Source organism: Ceratotherium simum, chromosome 9 (genome assembly GCF_057802395.1).
Source record: "Ceratotherium simum simum isolate JZ-2026a chromosome 9, ASM5780239v1, whole genome shotgun sequence".
In the NCBI taxonomy this organism is placed as follows: Eukaryota; Metazoa; Chordata; class Mammalia; order Perissodactyla; family Rhinocerotidae; genus Ceratotherium; species Ceratotherium simum.
Genome location: NC_141908.1, coordinates 72,834,601 through 72,850,479, shown reverse-complemented (window position 1 = coordinate 72,850,479; position 15,879 = coordinate 72,834,601). Strand labels below are relative to the sequence as shown.

At 40.5% G+C, this 15,879-nt stretch overlaps 1 protein-coding gene across 5 annotated transcripts in view; it reads left to right on the top strand.

The window, feature by feature from the left end:
- HECW2 (HECT, C2 and WW domain containing E3 ubiquitin protein ligase 2) overlaps positions 1 to 15,879 on the top strand; it is a 371,054-nt gene that overhangs the window by 261,944 nt on the left and 93,231 nt on the right. For all 5 annotated transcript variants that reach the window (XM_087435521.1, XM_087435523.1, XM_087435522.1 and 2 more), the window contains 3 exons: positions 5,520 to 5,670; positions 6,705 to 6,808; positions 7,330 to 7,454. In XM_087435521.1, the coding sequence (XP_087291647.1) occupies positions 5,520 to 5,670; positions 6,705 to 6,808; positions 7,330 to 7,454 (380 nt within the window). The remainder of the gene's footprint in view (positions 1 to 5,519; positions 5,671 to 6,704; positions 6,809 to 7,329; positions 7,455 to 15,879) is intronic.

Here is a 15,879-nt window from a genome sequence, read left to right as displayed (position 1 = left end):
CATTCTTGATTCTTTCTTTTCTTTTTCCTTATTATTGTTGTTGTTATTTTAGCTTATTTTCACCTTAAAAATACTTGTGTACTAACATATCGTGAGGAAACCATCCAGCAAGAGTATGCTTCTCTCTGAAGATTTGCGGACTCAATTAGGGGGACTCAGTGGTGCCCTTGCTATGCCGCTTCCCTCCTACAGCTGTCCCGTGGCAGTCTGCGTGTCAGTATTATGACTTAGTCTCTGAACATCGAGTTGATCTCTTTTTCTGTGAGCAGTTTTCCTTGTTTGTTTGCTTCTTCTTCCACTCTTATTCCTCTTGTCTCAGGATTGGGGAACAGACTTGGACTTAGTACAAAGACTGCTCAGCTGTGATGATGATCTACCAATTGGTTCTCAAAATCGTACTCATGGACCCTGTGCCCTGACCTCGCGGGCTGTGTAACTCCAACCACTGGTTGAGAGACCTTCTAATGATCCATACAAAATAAGAAAGCTCCAGGTCTCGAGGGCGGCGTGGCACTGTTGAGAGCCTTCCAGGGAGCAGCTTGAACTTGAATATGCACTGAGTGTCTTAAGAATGTGCTGCGTCTTCCTCTGAGGTGATTGATGGCGCTGGCAGCTGCAGGCAGCTCAGTGCTGAAGCCCACTGGAAGGTCATCAGCATGACAAATTTTGGTCTTTTTAGCATTAAGATAAGTGAAAAATGAATGGCCAGCTCAGCCCCTTCTGAAAAACTATTTTATTTTTCTCTTATTGGCTCCATTGTAATTGTGACTTAACCCATGACTGCACTGGAGGCAAAAGAGAACTGTTAAGTGTTTTTTCCCCAAAAGGGGAGGAATAGGAGCAGATTCAGGATGAACAGTTTGGATTAGTGGACTCATAGGATCCCAGGATTGTTGCCGTATTGTTAGGACTAATGTGTTACTTATGTGGTGGTTTCAAACGGGTAGGTCTGGAAAAACACAGGGAGATGTTTATCATTTTTGTGGTCGTGCACCTTCGTTATTAAAGCGTCCTTTGAAATGAAGGTTTAGAAGAAGGCAGTGAATGTGAAAAGTATAATTAATCTTAACTTAGAGTTTCTACTATGTTTAAAGCTAGGGGCTCTTATTCTCTAGAGCTTAACAGTTAGTTTTGAGAAAAGAATCGATACTTTTAATCTAAAAAGCTACTTTCTTAAAAGTTGAATATTCAGGTCTAAAATATGCAGCTCTTTGAGATTTTTTTTAAACTTTTTATTCAAATACAATATACACACAGAAAAGAGCACATTCTCCCAAAATGAGTGCACCTGTGCAACCAGCACCACATTACTGGCACCTGGAAGTCCCTTTGTGCCCCTTTTAATCACTAACCCCCACTTCTGAAGGGGAAGGAGACCTACTATCCTGACTCCCAAAATCATAGATAAGTTTAACTTACTTTTGTACTGTATACAAATGGTATCATACTTCTTTGAGTGTTAAAATAAGAAAAAAATAATCTTTTAAACACTGCTGTCTAGCATCTATCACAAAGCTTAATTTTTTCCTTAAAGTACCTGTAGTTCATTATAACTTCATCATGCCATTTTGGTGAAGATACCATGTTTATTATAATTTTTTTATAGTGGGCTTATAATAAATTTGCTTCACAACGTTCAGGTACTTCATGTGTCTAAATCCAGTTAGAACCAGTTCAAGCCCCCACTCATACTCCTCTCACCCTCTGCTTCACGTAGACAATACTGGCTTCCCCTGATATGTAGTTCATTCTGTCTAGACACTGACGTTCTCCCCAGTCTCAGCATTCACTGAGATGTGTTCACATCTTCATCTGATCCCCTGGATGGTGCAGTGAAGACCAAGGAGTAGTTTGAAGTGAGTGAGAAAGAAGAGAGATGACATGAAGGGGAATCATAGGGACAACCCCTGCCCCCTTCCCCAACATGTTTGTTCTCAAAGTTGAAAATGTCTAAGACCTCACCTGCTCTGCCTGCCTCTGGTGTCTGCCTAGGGATTGATGCTATGACAGTGGCCTTGCATAGTTTTTCATGCTTTCTAACTCTCCAACTTCCCCTTATTGTCCAGCTGGTTAAGGGGACTATTATATTTGAGTCTCAGGGCATCTAAGCCTCCACTTGCTCCTGGATTTCAGTTTGGGCTATTCAGGCTGAAGGTTAGTTTCTTGTGAGCCTGCAATTCATGACCTCTGAGAAATCGAGCATTAGCTCCATGGGTTTGTCCAGTAAATTAGCTGCTGTTTTAAGTTCTTATTAGTTTATGTCAGTGTTACTCAAATTTTAGTGTGTCTAGAAATAACCTGGGAAGGTTATTAAAAATGTAGATAACCGAGCCCTAGCTTCAGATAGTCTGGTTCTGAAGACCTGAGGTGTGTCCTGGGAATCTGCATTTTCATTGCTCCTCAAGTGATTCTGACACATGCTGTCAGAGTCCCACACCTTGAAAAACAGTTCTCTAGATAATAGTTTTCAAACTTTATTAGTGCCATGGCTCTTAATGCAAATGAAATCTTATGTGGAAGACCAATATACACGACAGATACTATTGAGCTGCAGTGGCTAAAATGAGGCTGGCAGGTGGTGCCAGAGCCCAACCCCTCAGGACCCCAAAGCCCCTGGCTCTATAAGGCTTAATTAATTAGAGTTTAGTTTGGAAATTCTGGCCTAGACATAAGATGTTGCTAGGTTCTTACTGAGCCTAATGTAGTAAAATGGGTGTGATTTTGCAGCTCATATAATTTTAGAACTGAAACGGACCTTAGAAATGTTTAATTCTGTCCTCTAATTTTTCAGGTAAAGAAACATAGTCCATTGAGGTAAAGTAATTTGTTGAAGGTCATGTAGCAAAGGCATAACAAAGCCATGGCCGGAAACCAGGCCTTCTACTTCCCAATTTAGTGCACCACACACACATACCCCAAGACACTGTTCTCAGGCCCACTGCACACTGATTATATACCTTGTTTCACAGTGTGACAAGACAAGGAAGTAAATGCTAAGATCCCAGTCGTCTCAGCCTGCTGTCTTATTTTAGCATTGTCTGTGAAAGAAGACTTGGATGAGGTCTCATATGCTTTCTTATACCAAGAACAAACTATGCCCAATATAAAAACTTCTAAGATGTTAAAGCGTACCCCTGTCTCCACCCCACAAAGTAACTTCGATAGATACAATAGAGAGCTGACTTTCCTACAGCCTCCTCCACTGTCTTTGACTGGGTGGAACGGTATTGACCACTTGAGGAAGAGTGGATATGTAGTTCGTGAATAAGTCAACAGCATTAACAGTCTTTCCCTATCCAATGCCAAGTGTCCACTTGAAACCAGAAATATAGCATTTCCCTTTATGGGGACTCAGGTGACAAACTCGATTTAAAGCTATGATATTTGATAGGGATAGTCTTAATGTGGATCCAACATTAGATCCACATTAGTTCTTAGAAAGCAAATTTTCAGACCTTATTTTCTTATTCTCCCCATTGCACATAGAAATGCCTCTACTGAAATACAAATTAAGGTTATTACTGGCCTTTGTGGAAAGTGAATACAAGAATCATTCTTTTTTATGGCTTTATGTTTAAATTATTTGTTCATTCATTACATGCTATGTGCACGGCACAGTGGTGAATACGTTTGGAGATCCCCCACCCACATATGGCCCCCATCCAGACCACAGTTCATGAGCCAAATTTTTATTTAGTTTGTTCAAGGAAAAAGTTCCATCTTTGAAGATAATTTTTTTACTTTCTTTTGTCAGAAAATGGAAAGTATGCAACAATGTGTTTTCTTTTCTGCCTTGGCTGCCAGAAAACTTAAGAGCCAAATTTTAGTTATCACCTTATCTTGGGAGCTTGGCAGCATGTCTCTTTCTGCTTCCTTTAGTTGGTTTCTGTTCTGTTTTTATCCCTAATTGACCTGTTCTACATTTTTTCAAATTGGAAGCTACTGTAAACATTCTTGGGGAAAGAAATGGCCATTTGTTTTCATGTGCATTTGATTTGACATATCATATGTGCTTGAATGATCCTGGCTCTAATGAGAAAGGAATCTCAAAGTCTTTGAGATGGGAAAGTACCAAGGAGCAGAGCAAAACACTGGAATAGATCAAAGGGGGTTTTGGAAAACTTCCTGAAAATGGTTGTTTGTCAGCATATGGCAGGCTGAGCATGAGGTCTTTTGGAAATGTCCTGCTGATGAGACCATAGCTGTGCCCAAAGAACTCAGATTTGGCAGGCTGGTTCGCTGTGAGTCTAGATTACCGTGGAGGGTGAGTGACATTGAATTGTTTGGTGTCTGTATGGTGCTTTTCCTCAGCCCAATTTTTCTTTCTTTTGCCATTTGTCATAAATTACCATGTACTTAGATCAACAACAAAAAAATCTTTCCAATCCCCACTGAGGCAGCCCTCAGCAATCCAGTGATTGCCTGGAGCTGCCTGGGATCTTCCGTGCAGGTCTTTCCAACCCTAAGGACTTTGTTGGAATCCTTGCTCCGTTCACCTCCAGAGCAAATGCCACAGGTGGTCAGGAGCAAACATGCCTTCCTCCTGGCCTCCAGGATTAGACCATGGTGTCTGTTGATAAGCTATGTGATCATGTGGAGAGCTTTGAAATAATCGAGCTGCTCAGGAGAAAATGGATAAAGAACTTTCCTGGTTAAGGTATAGATCTCTGCTGTTTCATATGTTCCTATATAAATTACCCTTCCCAACTTCAATCAGTTTCAAAATTCTGCCTTTTGAAAAGATCAGCCCATGCTCTGCGTATTTTAATAGGGGAGTGGCCTTTTAGAGAGTCACAGAGATGGGACAGCTGGCTCTGAAGACCAGTCTGCTTGCTGTTTTTACTGAACATGCAGTTACATATTTGTTTACAAAGATTAACACGCTTAATCAATGAGATTGCTTAAACATAAAATTAAATAATCTTTTAAAACATATTTATTTGAGGTTGGAGGCAAATAATTACCCATGCTCTGAAAATGTATTCATCTTTGGGAAAGTGCAAATGGAAGTTTGTAGATAATAATACTGTTTGACCACTAGGCTAGCATTATTTTCTTCTGAAGACTACATTTATTAAAATTTTATGTAAATATGCACGTGGAAGTTTCCAGCTGTTAGTCTTTCATCTAAGTAGGAAAAAACAGAGAAAAATCCATTTTTGGTGAAAACAAACATCGATACCAGTTTTGATGTGAATATCTAAAGTATTATGATACCAACTACTTGTATTTTTAAAACGCTGGCAGTCATATACGAAAGATGGGCATTGTGGGCAGATCTGGAAGATTCTCTACATTCAGAGATTCTTTAAGGGGCTGGTATTATACACACAGGGTGTATTTACTAACCGGCCACAACAGATTCTGGAGTGGACAGGGGGGAAGTGCCGGATTATGCAGTGAGGGATGTGTTATTAGCCCCAAATTATAGCACGTCAGAGAGAGAGCACATGTGCTGAAACACATTAATGGCTGGGCTCCTCCTCCTCACCCCTCTCATTGCTGTTGCTGCCGTTTAGACTGGGAGGCGCGCATCGACAGCCACGGCAGGATCTTCTACGTGGATCACGTCAACAGAACCACCACGTGGCAGCGGCCCACGGCGCCCCCCGCCCCGCAGGTGCTGCAGCGCTCGAACTCCATACAGCAGATGGAGCAGCTGAACCGGCGGTGAGGACGGGCGGTCTCGCTCTGACTCTTCTGTCTTGTGGTTGGGCTAATTTTTACGTGGTGCAAAGTAGAGAGCACGGCTGTCTCTTTCATCTTTGTGTGTCCTGTCATTAAGGTGTAGCTGTTACCCGTTTTGATTCATAGACTTCACTGATCTTCTCTTGGTTAAAAAAAATAATAACCACACATACACAGCTTGTGGAGAAACTAGAGAGGAAATAAGGAATGATGGCCCTTTTGGTCAACCCAAGACATTGATTTTTAGTAAAACAGAGCATATACATTTATGATTTGAAGACAAATAGCTTTTTAGATATCTAGAATCTTCATTCATGATGCATCTTTATTATCAACCTAAGCCTTCTATTTTTATTTTTTTTGACATTTTTTTTTTGTGAGGAAGATCAGCCCTGAGCTAACATCCATGCTAATCCTCCTCTTTTTTTTTTTTTTTTGCTGAGGAAGACCGGCTCTGAGCTAACATCCATTGCCAATCCCCCTCCTTTTTCTCCCCAAAGCCCCAGTAGATAGTTGTACGTCATAGTTGCACATGCTTCTAGTTGCTGTATGTGGGACTCGGCCTCAGCATGGCCGGACAAGCGGTGCGTTGGTGCGCGACCAGGATCTGAAACCCGGCTGCCAGTATCGGAGTGCGTGCACTTAACCACTAAGCCACGGGGCCGGCCCCCCTAAGCCTTTTAAATGTCGTTCTTTTTCAAAAACTAATTGCTGTGGAATAAAAAGTTGTTCTTTTCTTTAACAGTATAGGAATTTCGTTTTCTTTGGTTAAGGGCCACAATTTTTTTAAAAAGTTTTATTAGTTTATTGGGAAATGTTCCACAAACCATGGACAGAAGAAATTCAATGCAATGAATTTACTTAACAGATGGCCGAGAAAGCCGGGGAATGGGGGTTTGGGGAGGAGACAGAAATGGTTGAGGCTGAGAAGACAGTGAAAACCTCTGGGCTCGGGGAGCGGTGGAGTTGCATGTTTTAGAGGCCGCTGTGATGTAACTCGAGGCTCATGACTTTAGATATCAGAGTATCCGCAGAACCATGACTAACGAGAGGCCGGAGGAAAATGCCAACGCTGTCGATGGGGCAGGGGAGGAGGCTGACTTTCACCAAGCCAGTGCGGGTAAGAGCCTTTGGGTTTGTTTGTTTTGTAATCTCACAAAAGTAGAGCACAAATAAATTAAGGCTTTCCAAGAACTGAGGCCTTTCTTTTAGAGAACTTTTGATCTTCATTAAGATCTGGTAATCCAACTCAAAAAGTCGAATTCACCAGAGACCTCTTCTAATCCTTGACTTTTTATTAGTACTAAGAATCACAAAACCAAACAAAATATAAATTACTGTAATCTCTGGATCTGTGAAATAGTGGAAAAAGATTAAATCCAATCACTTAAAAAATCTAAGGATGCATTAAAATGTTAATAGTAACTAGAAATTTTATTCATTTCCATTTTAGTGTAATTAAGAACAGTCAGGTTTTATGTATGAATTTACATCAAAGAAAAAAGTATTTGGGTGATTAAAATAATAGCAAATGATATAGATTTTCTTTGGTTCTTTTAAAATATAGATGGGAGTGAATAGATATGTGTTTCCACTTCATGGAAGAATTTCCCTGAAAGCCTTTGTGGTCTCCCCATCTAGATTTCCGACGGGAGAGCGTCCTGCCCCACTCTACCTCCAGATCCAGGCTCACGTTGCTGTTACAGTCTCCCCCTGTGAAGTTCCTCATCAGCCCAGAGTTCTTCACCGTGCTGCATTCTAACCCTGTGAGTGTCAAATCTGAAAGTATGGGATGGAAAAAGCAACAGGCCAAAGGAAATGATCTTCATTTGTGTAATAAGAGTAAGAATGATCATAGCTAATGTTTACTGAGCTCTACATGTGTTCCAGGCTCTGTATTAAGCATTATATATGTTAAGCCAAAACTTCTTTGTGTGAAGAAAAAAATTAGAGTGTGATAGAAAGCATTTCTTTGTGATGTGAATCGTAAGTTGTGTCACAGAATAAATAATGGACACTGGCTAGTAAAAACAGTAGGAAGGCCTTCCAGGTGGAGGATATGCATGAGCAAAGATGAAAGTGAAAAATGTGTCCTATATGCATAATGAGTTATTTCATTCATCCAAAAAATAGGACTGAAAACATGATTTATGCTAGAAATTATGGTAGGTGCTTCAGACACAGTGGCCAATAAGATCAAGTTCCCACCCTGGAGTGGACAGAGAATAAGGGCCACTTTAGAAAGATGGTTATAGAATGCCTCTCGGAAGAAATAGTTGTGAGTTGAAAGCTGAAGGATGAGAAATCATCAACCATGGGAAAAGCCAGGGGAAGCTCATTTCAAGCAATTGAAACAGCAAGTGCAGGGACCTGAGGCTCAGAAAAGAGAGCAGAGGGGCTGCTGTGTTGTGATTGAAACAGGGAGGGGTGTGGTGTTAGGTGGAAAGTCAGCAAGATCCAGATCATGAATCTGGCTGTGGGACATGGCAAGGAATTAGGACTTTATTCTGAGATCAGTGGGAAGCCGTCATGCACTTCAAGAGTGACAGCTCCAATCTGGAAACTGGAGAAAGGCAAAAGTGGAAGCAGAGTGATGACAGTGAAGGCTCTTCCATGGTCCAGGGGAGAGACAAGGATGACTGGAGCCATGATATTGGCATGGAGCTGGAGAGAAGTGCGTGGATTCAAGAGACATTTTGAAAATAGAATCAATACAAGTTGGTGAAAAATTGGTTGTTAGGGATGAGAAAAAGAGAAGAAACGAAATCCTTTTAGGCTTAGGTTTGACAAACGAGTTAACTTGTTGGGTCAGTGGTGCTAATGTGGGAGTAAGCAGCTCTAAATTTGACTAGGTATGAGGAAGACACAAGGAAAGAGCTTTGTGTATCTGTAAGGTGTTTGGGTGTAACACGGTGGGCAAAGGGTATTACTCCGCAAGTCTCCGAGCGCTGAGGGAGTGGCCTGCTGAAGATAGTGGTTAGAGGAAGGTTGTCTTAGCTACACATGGAGTGACTTAGAGTGAGGGAAACACTGGCCATAGAAGTCCAGCTGTATATAATCCATTCATCACGACATGAGTGGATAAGAGCCTGGACTACGAAGTAAAGAAATAGAGAAGAAGGATCCAGCGTGAGAGGAATCACAGGCAGAGAGTTGGCAAGGTTTGGAGGGTAAATAGAAAGAATAGAAACAAGAAGATGACCCTGAGGGTTAATAATAATACATGAATAATAAACAATAATGAATAATAAGGGGAGAGTTAGAATTAGAGGCTTGTTAAGGGAATAAAAGAACATATTGAATTTAACAAAACAGATTATGTGCCTTAGGAAAAATAGAGTAGACTGGAGGGAAAAGTAGAAGTCAGCATGGTCCAGTCACCAGGCATTGTGGTGAGGCTGTTCATGTGTACATGTTTATTGACGTTAGTATATTTCTGTCTTATTTCATTAGCTTTGTTTTATAAGTATAAGCATCTGCCTGGCTTTACTGATATTATCTCCTGGTTTACAGCTGTAGCTTGGAACAGAGAAGACTTGGGAGGAGGGTGAGCAATGAATAGCATGCTAGCTGTCCTTGGATTTCATGCAAGAGGGAATAGACTTCAATAAATTGTGCATTCAATTTAGCACAGTTTGTTGATTTCCTGTATGTACTAAGCACTGTGTTAAGTCCCAGAGATACAAAGATGGCAGCAACTGTGGGACCTGGCATCTCAGACTGGCAAACACACTCCAATGCAATGACCAGAATTACGAGTGCAATAATCAAGGCTGTAGAAGCTCTAGAAGATACTCTGCTGGAGTGAGTGACTAACTCCAGGGGAGGCACATGGAAGGAGCCCTAGGTGGGTTTGCATTTGAGATAGGTTTTAAAGCTGAGTAGGAACTTGCCCTAGAAACAAGATGGGCCAAAGCAACGTTCGTAAAACAAGAGATTCATGAAGTTGCAGGGCTGTGTTGATGATTACTGCAGAAGTACTGAAACTGAGCTAGTAGTACAGCAGTTTAGTGTTGCTGGTGTGTTGAGAGCAGAGGACACTAGTGAGAGTCAGATCTGAGCCTGGAGAGGTAGGCAGAAGCCGGGTTGCAGGAACCTAAGCATGTATGGCACAGTTCTGGGAGACGGTAGGCTTTCATACAAGGAAGAACAGGCTAACATTGAGAGCTGTTACTCTAAAACAGAAAGTATCATGCTGTGGTGGGAGGAGCTTTGGACTTTGAGTCAGAGAGCACAAGTTTTCCTTTGTTCATTTGTTCATCATTCATTCAAGCAATATTTATTAAATGTCTATGATTTGCCTGGTACATTCTAGACTCTGGGGATAGAGTGGTAAACAAGACAGACAAAGTGAACTACAGATAACAAACTAGTGAACAAGAAAAGATAATTTAGATAGCACAGTGTGGCAGGAGCCAACTGAAACAGTGCCCTGGGCTAGGGTGACTTGGGAACAAGTGCCTGGACGCACTGCTTTAGATCGGGTGGACAGGAAGGCCTCTCTGAGAGAGCCACATTCAAGCTGTTGTGAAATGTTAAGAAGCCAGTAAGGTAAAGATCTGGGAGCAGAACCTACCTTGCCAAGGAAGAGCAAAGGCTCGAGGACAGGTGTAAGTTTGATGTGGTACGTAATAAGGTCAGAGAGGTGAGCAGGGCTTCAGAATATTGGACTCGTATGATCTGGCAAGGAGTTTGGGTTTTATTCCAAGAGGATTTATTCTAAAGGGATTTCCTATGGGGTGTAGTTTAGATTTTTAAAAGTTCCTTCTATCTACTATGCTGAGAATGGGTTTTAGAGGGCAAGATTGGCATCAGGGAGACAAGTGAAAAGGCCCTGTGGTGAGACGTGGAAGGGGCTTGGACTGGTGCAGTAGCAGTAGAGATTGTGACAAGTGGATGAATATAGGACGTATTTTGGAGGGAGAGCTGACATTCTTGCTAATCGATTAGAATGTGGGGATAAGAGAAAGAAAGGCTTCAAGAAAGAGCAACTGATTGGATGGTAGTATTCAGAGATTTACTGTAACGACTGGCTCTCTGGGAAAAAAGTGTGTGTATGTAGCTTACATATACATTTATCGTAAATTTTACTGATGTGTAAAGGATATGTAGCACACAATTTACAAATAATAATAAAATAGACACAGAAAGCTTCTTTTGATTTTTGCCGAACTCTTACATCAGTAGCCAGCCTGCAGTTGTAATTGATGAACAAGTATAGTTCCAACATGACCGTTTTTGTTAATGGTAACAAGTAAGACAACAGGGAAACGAGGGAGACGCGTGTTGGAACTTCACACTCCTGTGTTGGTGAGGTCAGCACCTTCTCTGTTGAGCCGGATAATGGTTGTTGAGTACTGGATTTATATTTCTTTATTTGTGTGTGTGTGTGCGCTATTTGCAATGTAACAAACGGCACAATGTGAAGTTTAATCTGTATTATTAGCATTTTATTTTCTCCACTAACTTCTTAAGTCGAGACCTTATTTCTAGGAAAGGGCAGCAAACTTTTTCTGTAGAGGACCAGAGAGTAAATATTTTCAGCTTGTGGGCCAAGGACAACAAACAAACGAATAGAGGTGGCTGTATTCCAATAAAACTTTGCAAACACAGCCAGCCAGCCCATGGGTCCATAGTTTGCCCACTCCTAGTCTAGACAGCCCACAAAACAATAAATCAAGACCTGATTTGCATTTCCCGATTTCTGCAGTGTTAATACTCCTACAATGGCCAATTTCAAGCTACCAATACTACCTCCCTAAGCACAGAGTTCTAACTTCCCTGTGGGCTGCCTTCTTTGGTACAAGCTTCTCATCACTAATATAAGAGTTTCAGGCAGAGGCTGGATTACCGGGCATCGGCTTGTGGGATAGGGCTGCAGTTTGTAAACTTGGTAGACTTTTATAAATAAATGCGTATTCTTGGTTCCCAAACCTTAGAGATTCTGGTCACTAGGTGTGGCGTGGGTCCCAGGAGTCTGTATCTCTTTTTTTTTCAGGCCCCTTCAGTGATTCTGTTGCAGTTGGTCTGTGACCTATAATCTGGGAATTCATAGTGTAAAGAGATGTTGTATAAATTGACCTGCCTGCCTTTGTCACAACCGTAACTCATCTGGACTTTCGACAGCTAGCTTATTTTGACAGTGTGAAAATACTCAGCAGCCTACAGATTTTTTATTCATTTTGCTTTTGTGTTGTTGTTTTTCTCTTTTTTTATCTTAGGCATGATTTTAAAACTTCTTTTGCTGGGCAGCCCGTTTCGATTTTAAAGTATTCTTGCTAAAGCATTTTAATTTTTTTCTTCCTCCCATCTGAACTGCATTCATTACTGGCTAAAAGGATGATCCATGCTTTGCATCTTTGCATTTCTATAAGATTTAAATCCTCTTGGGTTTAGGAAGTCTTCTTTCCCTGATTAAAGTAGCTGGATTGTTCTTGCTAACGGTCTCAAGGTGTGAATTTATGGGGCTAAGTCAGGCAATTTTTTTGTAAAGGGCATTACTTGCTGGAATTTCTTCTTTTTCCTAGCTTAGCAGAAAATGTTACAAAACAAACTTTTATTCGGTTTTTGTATTTTAAGATTTATGATCTAGTCTTTTGCTTGAAATGTTTATGATCTATAACTGTTTCAGTAGATTCTCAGTTTACATTATTGAAAATGTTCAACATGCAACAGGAGTATATTAATTTAAAAGCTTTCCTAATTCTCTTTTTTATGATTTGAAGATATTAGTTTATGTTGAAAGATAGTCATAGAAAATAGATTTCATGTGGCAGTAATTTACCTGATCATCTTTATTGGAAAGGAGAAAATTAAGTAGATATATGGTTGTCATAACTTTAAAGGAAAACTTGAAAAATACTGGCTTTTTTTCTTTTTTGCATTGTGATTGCTTTAAGATACATTCTACTGCCCTCTGCTGGTTGTGAGCAGATTTCTTGCAAAATGGTCTTGTTAAACCACATCTCCTGATAACTCAAGATTTGGTTATTAGTGTCATGTCTCTCATAGTTGGTATGCCTGTATCTGTCTAACTAATGTCATTAATAAATACATTTCATTATATGTAGCTGAATAATGTTTCCAACATACATGCCAGATAACTATTACTCTGGCTTTTCATGAGCTCTAGAAATATATTAGTTCCATCATCTACACTTCCTAGTACTTAATGAAGAAAAGTATTGTTCCAAAATACATAAGTATATTCTTATAAGTCAGGAGTTCCTGATGTTGCAAAACAGATGAATTGATGGTTTATAGTAAGTTATATTTTCCCTCTATTTTACTCTTAGCTAGATGAAAACATTGTAAAACCCTTTATGATTAAAAATATTGTAAAGGGACTGGCCCAGTGGCACAGTGGCTAAGTGCACGTGCTCTGCTATGGTGGCCTGGGGTTCACAGGTTTGGATCCCAGGCGCACACCGACGCACCACTTGTCAAACCATGCTGTGGCAGCATGCCATATAAAGTAGAGGAGCATGGGCACAGGTGTTAGCCCAGGGCCAATCTTCCTCAGCAAAAAGAGAGGAGGATTGGCGTCGGATGTTAGCTCAGGGCTGATCTTCCTCCCATAAAAAAATTTAAAAAAATAAAATAAAAATATTGTAAAGACAGACTGGGTAAGACAGGTCTGTTTCCGTATCCCAACATACATCTAATGGGAACAGTGTTTCTTGGTTTTGTTTATAATAAATTTTGTTTAGCAGATAATAGATACAGATGTTCACATCTGCTCCCTTGTGAGATGAGAGACATTTTCTATAGATGCAGTGATGTTATTTTCCAAGGCCGAATTCAGAATAGCTGTTCTTGATGAAAGATTTCTGAAATGTGAAAGATAGGTTTTATTTAGCAGTGATGTACTCACCTGTGTTATTGAAAGAACAGAATTAGGTGAAATTGAGAGTGGAGTAGATAATCCAGGACATATGGTCACCATAAACTAAAAATAAACCTGCCAAAAAAAGGAAAAAGGATTGATTATTATTTGCATTGTGATTGATTGATAAGAACTAGTGTTTACATATAATTTTCTTATTCTGCTGCCAAACGGCTGTAACATTCCCCTCAACGCCTGTCAATACTTTTCACTTCTAACACCTCAAGCACTTAACCAAACAAAACACATTAAGCTCTAAGGAGAGTTATTTTAACAAAATTCCACTAAAGAAATTCAGTTGATCATGCATTCAACCGTCAAGTGTTTGTTTCTTGCTAGGAAGACAAGAAACAACCAAGAGGAAAGTTGGGAAAGGGAGTTTTGGAATAGAGAAGGAGTAACTAAAAAAGATATTTTAAATCATGTCAAAGGAAAAGGAAACTTTGCGCCCTTTAGAGATCACTTAAAGGAGCTCTGTCTATTACTAACTACTGCCAACTTGCCTCCCTGCTTCTGAGTCCACACACAGCAGCTTCCCAGGTCAGTCATTCTGTGCATCATCATGAGACGGCCATGCAGTGGGGCCCATGTGCCCTTCGCTAATCTACTTTTGTTTCAGGTAGAAGATCAGATCCCTTTACTGCATCTTTTTCTATAAGCCCAAAACAAAACAACAAGCCAAACACAGAACAGGATCCTTACCCCGTTAGACCCTCTAAACCCCAGAGGGAGAATAAAGATGCCTCTGCTCTCTTAGCCCACAGCTTTGTCCTTGTCAGCGTCCGTGGAGATTAAGCTCTTTCAGTCTACTCCCACCGGTTTACAGTCTCTCGCCTCTTTGGACCACTCATTCTTAGCTCTGGTCCCATCAGTGTGTTTCTGTATTTTCACTGCAGCTGTGGCCTTTGTTTTCCAGACTCTGTTTTCTGCCTCCAGTGAGCCTCTTCCTCTCACCTCCTCCTGTAATTTTCCTTCCTCAATCTTGTGAGTGATCAGGCCATGCTCATCTCTGTATCCTTGGGGTTTAGCACAGCGCTTAGCACATAATTAATGAAAGGTTATGAGACTCTTCCTCAGTTAATAAAAAGTGGGATACTGGCCCAAGATCTTCAAAGACTAAAAGTAGAAAACAATTTTACTACATCGTTCATCTGTTATAGCATAGGTATGGTAGGCATAATCCCTGATATATTCTTTTACTTACTTCTACTCTGTATTTTTATAGTAATTTTTGCCTCTTCAAAGCACTTTTACATCCTTTGTTCTATAGGATTTGACTCTCACAAGCCTATGAAGACAACAGGGTTATTATTATCCCATCTCACATTTGAACAGTTGAGATTCAATGACTTTCTTTGTCACTGTTCGTGAGTGACAGAGCTGTTTGAATCCTCACTGTAGCTTTGTATGAACTGGAGTATAAATTTCCTTTATGTACAATATACATACATATGTATATATTCAAAAACAGTATATATATTGAATAAACATGTATAAAATATATATTTAAAAACAGAATAGGGGCTGGTCCGGTGGCGTAGCCGTTAAGTTCGTGCTTTCTGCTTTGGCGGCCCGGGGTTCACAGGTTCAGATCCTGGGTGCGGACCTACTCACTGCTTATCAAGCCATGCTGAGGCAGTGTCCCGGATAGAAGAACTGTCAGGACCTACGACTAGGATGTACAACTTTGTACTGGGGCTTTGGGAAGAAAAAAGAAAAAGAGGAAGATTGGCAACAGATGTTAGCTCAGGGCCAATCTTCCTCAAAAAAAAAAAGTCACAAGCATAAAAACACACAGCAGCCGTGGAAAGTTTTCAAGAAGGAAGTAATGTCATCACAACAGCTTGATCGTTGATTAGGGCCAGGGACTGGCAGAGTGGCAAAGGAGACAGGCTCTCAACAACCTGAGAAGGCGTGGGTTTGGGCGTTGGAGCTGCCATCTGATTATCTGTGCTGCCTTGGGCTGTGCAGCTTCCTCTGTAAACAAAAAAACAAAAAAACAGAATAAACATATAGTGTTATATAAACATATATGTAACATACATGTGTAGGTATGTGTTACATAAGCACATGTGTAAATAAACATATATGTAAATAAACATATGTGTGTCGTTTCTTTATTAAAATGTAGCAGCCTGGGGGGACGTTCCTGTTTGCCTTAAGGGTTTTATATAGACCCTAATAGTCGTGTACATATTGTTTAGACTTGAAAAAGCTATGGTTCTGAAGGTCGTTTGCTAGTTACTAATGAGAGAAATCTTTCTTGCACTTAATTTTCTTTGGGAGATGCTTTTTGCAAGGATCAG